Below are 13,024 nucleotides of genomic sequence, written 5' to 3'. Positions count from 1 at the left end.
GTGCCTCCATCCCACTGTGTCACTGATGAAGATACTGAACAGCACTGGTACCAGTATGGACTCTGTGCACCACTACTTGTCACTGATCTCCACCTGGACATGGGGCTATTGACTACTCCACCACATGCTGCAGAGCAGTCTCTGTGCTCTGTTGTATTCTTTGAGTAAAGCTGGGTTTTAGCCTGTGCTGCAGTGTTGTGGATCTAAATCTCCTCCTGCTCACTCCTGAGTGCAGCCTTTGTGTAGCTGCTCTGGAAATCCCAGCTGGAGGCCCAAGGCAGTGGGCAGGCACCACTGTGTCTTATACTAAGGCTGAAAGTTGCATGTCCAAGCTTAATTATTTTTTCCTCTTTCCCATTTAATTTGCTAAAGTGCAGTTTCCATGATTCTGTGATTCCTGAGTTCTGGATTTCATGCTAAGAAAAAGACATCAAAAAGCTGTAGCTTCTGTAAAGATACTCCAGGCTTAATCCTTCCTTGTCACAAACTCATGTAGTAAGAGGCTGTATTTTAAAATGCAAACAAGTTGCTGACAGACCTGTACCTGAGGATTTTCATTTGTCTGCAGTGATTGCATATATTTTTTATTCCTGGTGTCAAAGAACTAGAAAATGATTCCTGGTCAAGATTTTGAGTAGCCAGGTGCCAGCTTGAAAAGGTTGATGGGTTGGAGATAGCTGCAGCTACATTCTGATGACAGGATGTTGAAATGGAGACAGCACCTGGTGCTTCTGCTGCTCTGTGATCTCTAAGCACTGGGCAACCACCTAATTAAAAACAAAAAAGCCAAAGCATCAGTAAAATTCCCTGGTTACAAACTCATTCAGTCAGACATAGAATTGGTTTGGTTGGAGAAGACCTCCAAGATTATTGAGTCCAGCCATCAATTTGTCCTTACTTTGTGCCCAAGAATGGCCAGCTGGTGGCTGCAGCCTTAGGGGAGCTGCTATGGGAACACTGGGAAGCCATTTTGCTGAAAAAGGATTCTGTGATTCCCAGGTTCTGTTATTAAAGAGCTTTGCACTGCTCCTGGACCCCTTTCAGGGCCTCCTTTAAAAGAGGATGTCCTCTCCCTCTACTCTGTCCTGGTAAGGCCACAGCTGGAGTCCTGGGACAGTTCTGGGCTCCCCAGTTCACAAGAGACAGGGAACTACTGGAGAGAGTCCAGTGAAGGCTACAAAGATGCTGAGGGGCCTGGAGCATCCCTGTGAGGAGGAAAGGCTGAAAGCCCTGGGGCTGGTGAGCCTGGAGAAGAGCAGCCTGAGAGGGGATCTGAGCAATGCTCAGCAAGAGCTGAAGGACCTGTGAGGGGCAAGAGGATGAAGCAAGACTCTGCTCAGTGGTGCCCAGGGACAGGACAAGGGGCAACAGGCAGAAACTGGAACCCAGGAGATTCCATCTGAAGAGGAAGAGAAAATTTTTTGCTGTAAGGGTACTGGAGTCCTGGGCAGGCTGCCCAGAGAATCTCCCTGTCAGGAGAGTTCCAAACCCAGCTGGTCATTGTGATCCTGGGCAAGCTGCTGTGTGTGGCCCTGCTTTAGCAGAGGGCTTGAACTGAAGATCTCCAGAGGTCCCTTCCAAACCACTCACAAAAGAATGAAGGTGTTCAGATTATGCAAGACCAAAAGAAGGATTTGGTTCAGGAATCAAAAGGTGAAGTCAGTTCAAAAGTTCAATGAGGACAGTCTGAGTCAAGTCAACAAAACATAACCAGAATTCAACAGAAACTTTTTGCATTGAGTAATGGGGATAACATTTTTCCACAGAAAACAGAGTAAGAAGCGGGAGACTCCATTCTGGGACTCAACATGCTACTGAACCTCAGCAAAAGGTAGAATCTATTCTAAGGACCTCCTCCTACCTTTCTGGTATTTTGAGGTAGGATGACACCATCATCCCAGAGTCTGGCAGAGGAGTAAAATGCACTGCTTTCTTCCTCTAGCCTGGGAAAGATAAAAGTGTTAAATGAGCTTGAAGGCACCAAAATGCAGCAACAAACCCATCAGGGCAGTAAAACCCCCCCATAAATAAATAAAGTTGAAAGAGAATGAGTTAAAATGTACCAGAATCTGGTAAATAATAGAGAAGAGCTCTGCTCATCCTGCACCACAGACCAGCCTCCATGTTCAGGTGGTGGTCACTCTTTGACATACAGCAGAGTATCAGCATTGGGGTTGGATGGTGCTGGGGTGGATTGTAAGTCAAACACAGTGAGACACTGGAACAGGTTGCCCAGAGAGAATGTGGATGTCCACCCACTGGAGGTGTTCAAGGCCAGATTAGATCAGGCCTTGAGCAACCTGGTTTAGTGGGAGGTGTCCCTGCCCATGGCAGGGGGGTTGGAACTAGATGATCTTTAAGGTCCCTTCCAACCCAAACCATTCTATGAATCTATGAATTTGTGTTTCCTTGAGAAGGTCTTAAGAGCAGACAGAGAATCACATGGGAATTGAAAGTAGGTTTTAGCACACTGAGGTTTGCTTTGGTTTCTTCAGGACTTAAAGGGGCTGATAAGGAATCTGGGGACAGGGGCCTGTTGTGACAGGACAAGGGGTGATGGTTTGAACTGTAAAAGGGAGATTCAGTCTGGAGAGAAGGGAGAAACTGTTTAATATGAAGGTGGCAAGACCCTGGCCCAGGTTGCCCAGAGAGGTGGTAGCTGCTCCATCCCTGGAACCACTGCACAGGTTGTTTGGGGCTCTGAGCAACCTGCTGTAGTTGGGGATGTCCCTGTTGGCTGCAGGGGGGTTGGATTGGATGACCTTTAAAGATCCCTTCCACCCAAACCAGGCTGGGATGCTATCAGTCTGTGATTTGTTTGGGCTCTGTTGATGTACAAGATGGACAAAAGTAGAACTGTCAGGGTTTATATATTATGTCCTTACTTCTCTTTCAGCTGTTTTAGTTCTGCTTCATCTCGTGCACAGTCACTGTCCCCAGCTTGTGGCAATGTGGACAAATGTCTTGAATCCACAAGGGCAATTCTTGCATTAGGCCACAAGAACAGAAAGTTTGGACTGAAAGATCTCCCACACTAGAAGAAAAAAATATGGAGAGTACAAAATCAGTGAAATGGGAGTGGTCAGATCAGGAACAAGTTCTTTACCATGAGGGTGGTGGAATACTGCAACAGGTTGCCCAGGGAGGTTGGACCAGCTGACCTTTATAGGTCCCTTCCAACCCAAACCATTCTATGATTCTATACTGGAACAGATTGCCCAGAGATGTGTTTGAGGTCCCATCCTGGGAGACATTCCAGGTCAGACTTGATGGGATGCTGGGCAGCTTGATCTAGTTGGAGATGTCCCTGCTGACTGCAGGGAGAGGTAGGACAACGTGACCTTCAGTGGTCCCTTCCAACCCAATGTATTCCACGATTCTGTGAAATCAGACACAAACTGGTGGCTGAAGGATGACACAATCAAGGTTGAGGAACAGTGTGATGCAGTTGGACTCATAAAGCATCAATGACCTGGACCTGGGCTAGTGGGAGGTGTCCCTGCCCATGGCAGGGGGCTTGGAACTAGATGACCTTTAAGGTCCCTTCCAACACTCTATGAATGTATGAACGACAGAGCTCCTGGAGCAGTACAGATGACCTCTAACAACCATCACAGTCCTCACTGCCTTCAATATTCTCATTTTCTTATTTCTTTTTTCCTCCAAACACCTAAAATGTTCAATTGTGAGCAAACAAAGAGCCCTGCTGCACTTTCTGGCAGTGAGGACAGACACACAGTGACACAGCTGAAGGAGAACTCCTTGAGCACTCAAAACATGCTGGAAAAGGCAGGATTACATCCCAGGAAGGGACATTTTCAGGTAACCTGTTTGTAGAACTGGCTTTAGGTTCTTAGATGCAGATCTAACAACACCTGGAGGTGTTCAAGGCCAGGCTGAAGGGCACCTTGAACAACCTGGTCAAGTGGGAGGTGTCCTTGCCCACAGCAGGGGGGTTGGAACCAGATGATGTTTAAGGTCCCTTCCAACCCAACCCACTCTATGATTCTATGATCAAATTTTCAGTCATCACATCTTGTGATGAATTTCTTACTTTAACATTAATTAAAATAATTAATTGAATGCCTGTGACAGCAGCAGCTGTGATTTAAACATGAAGTGCTGTGAAATGTTGGTGCAGAGTAAAAAAATCTGTTTCCAACCCCTCCCTGGGTTTCCACCACTCCATACCATGACATAACTTTCACTCCCAAAACAGCCCCCAATGATGATGGTGATTTTGGGAACAGCAGCACAAGCAACAGCAGCCATCATGGAGGCCTGGGCTTTCAACCTGTTGGAGTGAGCCTCTGCCTGGAAGGAAAACAAACAGTTTTAGATCAAAGAATCATAGCATGCATTGGTTGGAAGGGACCTCTAGAGGTCATCTAGTCCAAACCCCCTGCAGTCAACAGAAACACTCCCAACTAGAGCAGGTCGCTCAGAGGCCCCTCAAGCCTGACCTTGAATGTTTCCATGGATGGGGCCTCTACCACCTCCCTACACCACCTGCTTCAGTGTTGCAGCACCCTCAGAGGGAAGAACTTCTTCCTAATGTCCAATCTAGATCTACCCTGCTCTAGTTTAAAAGCCCCACCCCTTGTCCTGTGACTGTAAGCCCTTGCAAACAGTCCCTCTCCAGCTTTTTTGTAAGGCCCCTTCAGGCACTGGAAGACCCTTCAGGTCTTTCTTCTAGATTCCCTCCACTCCCACCAAACTTGTGTTTCTCAACCATTTATTTCTTCAGAACTCTGTTTGATCCCATAATATCAGCACAGTGTTGGTGGGAAGGGACCTCTGGAGATCATCCAGTCCAACCCCACTGCTAAAGCAGGGGCACCCACAGCAGCTTGCCCAGCATCACAATGCCCAGCTGGCTTTGGAAGCTCTCCAGACAAGGAGACTCCACAACCTCTCTGGGCAGCCTGCTCCAGGCCTCCAGCACCCTCACACCAAACAAGTTTCTCCTCCTGGTCAGGTGGAACCTTCTGGGTTCTAGTTTGTGGTCCTCACCTTCAGGCAGTTTAAAAAGCATCACCTTCACAGATTCACAGATTCACAGAATGCATTGGGTTGGAAAGGACCCTCAGAAGCCATCTTGTCCAACCCCCCTGCAGTCAGCAGGGACACCTCCAACTAGATCAGGCTGCCCAGGGCCACATCAAGTCTAACAACTACACTCAAGATGTAACCTCAAACACAAGAAGCAGCAGGAATGGCTTGAACGAAGGCTGCTGAAGTAGCAGTGCAGTACCTGTGGGATGTCCCTTGGCTCTGGTGTCTGTGGAGCAGTGTTCTGGAGGAAGAGGATGGGAATGCTGCGCTGACTGCAGAGCTGCACGAAGTGGCTGCCCTTGAGAGAGGCATCGTGGGACAGCTCCCCGTTGTTGGCCACTATCCCCACCAAGTGCCTGCAAAAGAAACACTCAACAGCTCCACTTCTGAGCACTGGAAAGGGTGAAGCTTCACCTCAGAATCTTCTGAAGAAAAGAAACAGAAATCTCTGCACACACAGAGATAGAGTTGGCCTTCAGTGGAATTCAGAAGGAAGAAGGACGCACAAAGAGGTGTCCTTCACAACCATGGAATCATTCTGGTCACAAGATCACCAAGTCCAACCATTAGCCCAGCACTGCCAGGTCACCACTAACCCTCAGCACCACATCTACACAGCTTTGAAACCCCTCCAGGGATGAAAAGTTACAACTGCCATGGGCAGCCTGGGCCAGGTCCTGACAATCCTCAAGGGGAAGAAATTGTTCCTCATGTTCCCTGCCATGCTGGGATTTCACTAAGTCATGACAACCATTCATTTGTGATCACTCTCTGCTGCACTGGCCTGAGACCCAGTGAATTCAGAGCTCAGGGAGAGAAGATCAGGCTTTCCACAAGTATTTTATTACCAATTCTCCTAGAATCATAGAATAGTTTGGGTTGGAAGGAACCTTAAAGGAAGGAACCACTAATTTCCAGCCCCCCTGCCATGGGCAGGGACACCTTCCACTAGAGCAGGTTGCTCAAGGCCTCATCCAACCTGGTCTTGAACACCTTCAGGGAGGAGGCATCCCAGCTTCTGTGGCTGACCTGTTCCACTGTCTCACCACCCTCACTGTCAAGAATTTCTTTCTCCAGTCTGAATCTGCCCTTCCCAAGCTTCAATCCACTCCCTCTCATCCTATCACAACAAACCCTTCTTACTCAGAAGTCCACCAACTTTGTTACTGCCTCACTGCAAAACCTGCTGGTGACATCAAAGCTCTTTGGACAAATATGTTGACACATTTTGACAGTAAAATGTTGAAAAGCCTTACCCTTCCACGTGGCCAAATCCTGTCACTAATGTTATTCCATAACTAGCCTTGAATTCCTGGAACCTGCTTCCATCCAGCAGACGACTCAGGATCTGCAAAGAAACATCCAGGCTTTACATGGCTTTGAAAGCCCTCCAGGGATGGGGACTCCACCACTTCCCTGAGCAGCTTGACCACAGAAATTTAAGTGAAAATAGGATAATTCTGCTACAGGATTTGCTCTTTTCAAACACCAAAACCTCATAATGCAAGAATTCAACCTAAATGAGCACAGAAGGCACTTCTCTGTCTCAAACTCCCCACAAAACCTCAAATCTGTTTTCAAGTTTGATTCCCAACCACAGATTTGGAGCCAAATCTTTAATTTAAGATTATTTCAGTGTTACAGAGCAGTTCTTCATGTGCATAAAATTACTGTGACCCACTCCCTAGTGTGCTCAGTTCAGTTTGTGTGGACATGAAACAGCAGAATCTTGCTCATAATTTTTCCCAGCATGCTATAAAAGCTGCCTTCAAAGCTCTGCTGCTTTTCCACTGCCAATCCCCTTAACTGGAGGAATTTATCCCTGAAAAAAAAAAAAAAAAAGACTGGATTCACATCCTCGGAGACTAAATCTCTTCTAGAACAACACAATGAAAAGTTTCTGCTTCTGTCTGAGTGTGTCTCAGCCTCAAAGAGGTTTAATTTGAGCTTTGTTGGGTTTCAGTGAGTGTTTTCATGAGGGATTTAAGTGCAAGACAGATATTTGGAGGGAAAAATGCAGGAGGATAAAACAGGACACCAAAGGGGCACATGATCTCCAGGGAGTCAACAACAGTGCAAAACACACAGAAGAAAAGACCTCTAAGATGACCAAGTCCAACCTTCCACCCAACACCTCCATGACCCATAGTGCCCTGTCTACCTGTTTTTTGAACACCTCCATGGATGGTGACTCCACCACCTCCCTAGGCAGCCTGTTCCAATGCCTGACCACTCTTGCAGGTAAAGAATCCCAGCATGCTAGAGGTTGGAAGGGACCTCTGGAAATCATCTAGTCCAGCCCTCCTGCTAAAGCAAAGGCACCCACAGCAGCTTGCCCAGAATCACAATGCCCAGCTGAGTTTGGAAGCTCTCCTGACAAGGAGACTTCACAACCTCTCTGGGCAGCCTGCTCCAGGGCTCCAGCATCCTCACACCAAAAAATTTTCTCCTCCTCTTCAGATGGAACCTCCTGGGTTCCACTTTGTGCCCATTGCCCCTTGTCCTGTCCCTGGGCACCACTGAGAAGAGTCTGGCCTCATCCTCTTGCCCCCCACAGCTCTTGCTGAGCATTGCTCAGCTCCCCTCTGGGGCTGCTCTTCTGCAGGCTCACCAGCCCCAGGGCTCTCAGCCTTTCCTCCTCACAGAGCTGCTCCAGGCCCCTCAGAATCTCTATGGCTCTGTTACTGACACAACAGCAACTCAAAACAGCCCCTGGAAACAGATGGGGATCAGCTGGATCCCTCTGTAATTGTCTTGAGTGGGATTTCAGCTTAAATATTTTCTAGAGTTAGAATCATAGATTCACAGCATTTGTTTGGGTTGGAAAAGCCCTCTGAGAACATTAAGTCCAACCATCAACCCAACACCACCATGGCCATTAAACCACATCCCACAGTGCTATGTCCACACATTTCTTGAACACCTCCAGGGATGATCACTCCACCACCCCCCTGGGCCTTTCTGCTTTGTTGCTGACTCAAGACAGTCTGGCACCTGATGGGGCAACAACACAAACTTTCTCAGGTGTTCCTCCAAGAGAGAACAGCCTGCTGCCTGTTCCTCTGGAGCTGGTGGATTGAAGGAACACAGTATGAGCCACTTTACCAGTTTAACTGGCAGGGTACAGCGGTAATCTTGGGGTGCCAGCCCCAGGAGCTCCTCAGAACTGTAGAGAGGATCATCATGCTCCATGACCTCCTCTGGCACTGGCTCATAATTCAACGTAGAGATCACACTTCGGATACATTCGAAGGCTTCCTTCTCTGAACCTGCAAAATGGTCACTGCAGCCACTGACTCTAGGAGAGAAGAGCAATATTCATTAGGGTTGAATTAGTGAAATCTGAATTCTGGTAGAACTACACAAACTGAAGGAAAAACATTAACCTGGACTGTGCCTCTCCAAACCCTCTGAAGATAGTGTGTGACTGTTCTTGTGTGAATGAGGTGCAAGCAGCACTGACCCTTCCAAACTTCATAGAATCCTAGAATGGTTTGGGCTGGAAGGGACACCATAAGGATCAGCTAGTTCCAACCTCCTCTCATAGGCAGGGACACCTCCTACCAGACCAGCTTGCTCAAGGCCCCATCCAACCTGGCTTTCAACACTTCCAGGCTTGAAGCATTCACAGACACAGCAACCTGGTCCAGTGCCTCACTACCCTCATGGGGAAGAATTTCTTCTAATGTCTGATCTAAACCCAGCTTTTCTTCAGTTTGAAGCCATCACCCTTCATCCTGTCAGTCCATGCCTCTGTCAAAAGTTCCTTTCCAGCTTTGGTCACATCAATTTAAGACAGAGCAAGAGGTTTTTTAAAGCCAAATTTGCTGAATTCTCTCTATTTTTGAGCCTTATTTCACGTACTGACAGTGAAGTTTAGCTCCTCCTAGGTCCTCAGCAGAGACATCTTCTCCTGTAGCAGCTTTCACCAGAGGTGGGCCACCAAGGAAGAGTGTACTGATTTTATCAATCATCACAACTTCTTCTGCCATGGTTGGAACGTAGGCACCTCCAGCTATGCAGGAGCCACACACCACTGCCACCTGAGGGACACAAACCAAAGTCAGGATGCTGCAGAGGGGAGAATGGAAAAGCAAAACTGCAGCTTGGAGAACAATGATCTAGAGATGAAGAAAGGCTGAGAGAGTTGGGGCTGTTCAGCCTGAAGAAGAGAAGGCTCCAGGGAGATCTTCTGGTGGCCTTTCAGTGCTTCAAGGGGCTGAGCAGAGTTTTGAGCAGGGCCTGCTGTGACAGGACAAGGGGGGATGGTTTGAACTCAAAGAGAGAGATTCAGACTGGAGAGAAGGGAGAAGTATTTGACACTGAGGGTGGTGAGAGGCTGGCCCATGTTGGCCAGAAAGGTGGTAGGAGCCCCATCCCTGGAAACATTGCAGGTCAGGTTGTCTGGGGCTCTGAGCAACCTGCCTTAGTTGCAGATATCCCTGCTGACTGCAGGGGGGTTGGACTGGATGACCTTTAGAGGTCTCTTCCCACATAAAGCAGTCTGTGATTCTATCACCATAGAATCACAGAATGGCCTGAATTGGAAGAGACCTTAGAGATCATCTAGTTCAACCCCCACGCCATGAGCAGGGACAGTAGACAGCTTGCTCAAGGCCCCATCCAACCTGGCTTTGACCAGTTCCAGGCTTGGAACCTCCAACTTCTCTGGGCAGCCTGTTCCAGTGCCTCATCACCCTCATGGGGAAGAACTTCTTCCTAACACCTGACCTAAATCCAGCTTCTTTCAGTTTGAAGCCATCACTCCTCGGCCCGTCACTCCATGCCTTAGTAAAAAGTCCCTCTCCAGCTCCCCTGTAGCCCACTTCAAATCCTGTGGTTTACACAAATAGCAGCATGACCACCACCACTGGCTTTGAGAGAGTTCAGCATTTACTCTGCAATGACCCAGGGATCTGATGCTTTTCCATCAGCCAGTAAATACTGAGAAGAGCCTGAAAGCTTTGTTAGGTGAGTCATGATTTGAATCATCTCCCCCTCAAACAGAAAAGGCGAGTTTTAAGGATCATCTTTCATGTCTGAGAGTTGTTTCTAGAAGTTGTAATGGAATTCAGAGCCCTAGTGATCACCTATAATACACTTACTTGCACTCCACATGACACTGTACCTGAGGGATCCTCATGGCAGACATGATAGCTTCATTGTAGAAGACTCTGCCACCATGCAGCTTGTCAGGAAACAGCTCTGACTGATGGCACAGAGAAAAGACAAAGGGAGTTGGAGCATTACCTACAAAAGCCAACACTTCCTCTTCACATCCTTCATTCCCAAAAGCATTGTAACCCACTAACAAAGCCAGGCTGGATGGGGCCTTGAGCAACCTTGTCTAGTGGGAGGTGTCCCTGCCCACAGCAGGGGGTTGGATCAAGATGGTCTTAAAGGTCACTTCCAACCCAAACCACTGTAGGATTCACACCTGAAGCTTTAAGACACAGCACCTGCTGGGGTATTTATTCACCTTACACATTGTGCAACTCCAGAAGGACACCCAGCTGCTGGGAAGGCAGAGGGAAGTTTCATCAGTTATTGTGAAAACAACTTATGCTGCACAAACTGAGACTGGAAACGTGGAGAAAGGGGAGCTCATCTTCACACTTTATCCAGCCCAACCCCCTGCTAAAGCAGGACCACCCACAGCAGCTTGCCCAGGATCACAATGCCAGGTGGGCTTGGAATCTCTACAGAGGAGACTCCACAACCTCTCTGGGCAGCCTGCTCCAGGCCTCCAGCACCCTCACAGGGTGGTTTCTTCTGTGAACTGGTCACAGTATTACCTGTAGTGGTAGGAAGGCTCCCCCACTGTCCACGAGGTATACAGACAACAGCCTGTTCTGCATGGCTATTTCTTGAGCTCTTAATTGCTTCTTCACTCCAATAGGATAAATAGTTCCTCCTTTCACAGTGGCATCATTTGCCATGAAGACACACCAGACCCCACAGATCTTCCCAATTCCTGGAAGTGGTACCACAGATGTTTATCAGGATTCTCTAAGCAAGAAGCCAAACTACAGCTAGGGTTTTCTTTTGGTAGCAAGAAGCTGCTGATTAAGTTGCAAACACCACAGAGGAAATAAGCTGAAACTCAATTACATGGAAAAAAAATCGTATGGTAGGGGTTGGAAGGGATCTCTGGAGATCATCCAGGCCAACCCCCTGTTAAAGCAGGACACCCACAGCAGCTTGTCCAGCATCACAATGCCCAGCTGGCTTTGGAATCTCTCCAGAGGAGGCTCCACAGCCTCTCTGGGCAGCCTGATCCAGGGCTCCAGCACCTTCACAACAAAGAAGTTCCTGCTACTGTTCAGATGGAACCTCCTGGCTTCCCGTTTGTGCCTGTTGCCCCCTGTCCTGTCACTGGGCACCACTGAGAAGAGTCTGACCCCATCCTCTTGCCCTCCACCCTTGAGCTCTTGCTAAGCATTGAGAAGATCTTCCCCCAGTCTTTTCTAGACTAAATCACCTGAACAACAGAACAGACAACTTGAACTAAACTTCCTCTTGATGGCAACCTAAGAGAAAAAAATACCTAAGGTGACTTCCAACTCTTAAGATTACAGGGAAATTAAAAATCACCCACACACAACTGATGGCCCTGCTGACTGCACAGGAGTTGGACTAGAGGAGCTTTAAAGGTCCCTTCCCACCCAATCCAGTCTGTGATTCTGTGATGATGTTGATTTCAAAACCCTTCTCCATTCTCTGCTGCATCTCTCCCACAGGCTGCTCAAAGAATACCCTCAAGCCACATCCACCTTTAGACCTTATATTGGAAGACCCCAGCAACGACACAAATAACCTCCATCCATTTCCCACTACATCACATTTGCCAGGAATTACCAGTAAGACAGCCAGCAGCTGGGACATCACCATAGGGCATATTGAGGCCTGCCAGAGGGGACAGCTCAAGGAAAGCTTCATCATCAAGCAGCAACTTCAGCCGCTCCCGAACAAACAGCTTCTTGTTTCTCTGGGTGTGACGCAGGACTGCATTTTCTCCCCCTCCTTTGCTGACAGTCTCCAGCAGTTCTGAGCATCTGATTAAAAAACAACAAAGTTTCACTTCATGAAAACCACCTTGCCTTACAAGTTACTATGGATTGAACACAGTCATTAAGGGTGGTTGCAGAGTTTTCATGTCGGGATGAAGATTAATTCGCATTTTGGGATCCTTGCTTCTGACAAAGTGTAACAAAAAGCAAAGCTGTGCTGTTTATTTAATTCGAGCAGCTTCATCTCTGCTCCTCAAAAATTGCCCCCCAAAACTGAACTAATATCAATATTCAACCTGGAGGTTATGTTCCCAGCTAGGAGCCATTACTAAATCCACATCCTCCCCTGGGTGTTGCCTATATTCCCCCTACATAACTTCTTTCACAACATCTAAGCAGAATTAATCTCTGCCATGAGCAGAGAAGGGGCTGAGCATCACCAACCAACCAACCGTGGGTTGGAGAGCTACTGCCCTACAACTCGTCTAATGGAGGATGTCCCTGCTCAAAGACAGATGACCTTTGGAGGTCCCTTCCAACCCAAACCATTCTATGATTAGACTTTTGATTTGCAGCTATTAATGAGGCCATAATTTAGTAGTAAGCTAGACAATTTAGTAGTGCTAATTCAGCATGGTTGGTTAACTCCTTATTCCAGCTACTCTGGGGAAGAACCCAGACAAGAGCTTCCTCCTTCAGTTGCCCTCAGTAAGTTTATAAGGCCAATAAGTTGCCCTCAGTAAGTTTTTAATGCCAGGCTGGATGAGGCTCTGGCCAGCCTGCTGTAGTGTGAGGTGTCCCTGCCCATGGCAAGGGGGTTGGAACTGGATGATCCTTGTGGTCCCTTCCAATCCTGACTGATTCTAGGATTCTATGATTCTATGATCTGATAAAAATCAGGAATTGTTATGTAAACAATAGAATAATAGTATTTATTTACTATTTGAAGGAATTGATTT

General features: G+C 47.7%; 1 protein-coding gene across 1 annotated transcript in view; it reads right to left on the bottom strand.

Moving 5' to 3' along the window:
* Positions 1 to 663: 663 nt before the first annotated feature.
* The window catches only part of LOC128969675 (methylcrotonoyl-CoA carboxylase beta chain, mitochondrial-like), a 47,912-nt gene continuing 35,551 nt past the window's right edge, over positions 664 to 13,024 (bottom strand). Inside the window, exons 4-14 of the mRNA XM_054384567.1 lie at positions 11,914 to 12,110; positions 10,851 to 11,029; positions 10,184 to 10,264; positions 8,920 to 9,098; positions 8,161 to 8,353; positions 6,312 to 6,403; positions 5,255 to 5,411; positions 4,192 to 4,314; positions 2,886 to 3,034; positions 1,862 to 1,943; positions 664 to 767 (exon numbers count right to left, since the gene is read on the bottom strand). Coding sequence (XP_054240542.1) covers positions 684 to 767; positions 1,862 to 1,943; positions 2,886 to 3,034; positions 4,192 to 4,314; positions 5,255 to 5,411; positions 6,312 to 6,403; positions 8,161 to 8,353; positions 8,920 to 9,098; positions 10,184 to 10,264; positions 10,851 to 11,029; positions 11,914 to 12,110 — 1,516 coding nt within the window. The 3' untranslated portion in view covers positions 664 to 683. The remainder of the gene's footprint in view (positions 768 to 1,861; positions 1,944 to 2,885; positions 3,035 to 4,191; positions 4,315 to 5,254; positions 5,412 to 6,311; positions 6,404 to 8,160; positions 8,354 to 8,919; positions 9,099 to 10,183; positions 10,265 to 10,850; positions 11,030 to 11,913; positions 12,111 to 13,024) is intronic.

The sequence above is a fragment of the Indicator indicator genome, chromosome 10 (assembly GCF_027791375.1).
Source record: "Indicator indicator isolate 239-I01 chromosome 10, UM_Iind_1.1, whole genome shotgun sequence".
NCBI classification, from domain to species: domain Eukaryota; kingdom Metazoa; phylum Chordata; class Aves; order Piciformes; family Indicatoridae; genus Indicator; species Indicator indicator.
This window is presented reverse-complemented; position numbering and strand designations above follow the sequence as displayed.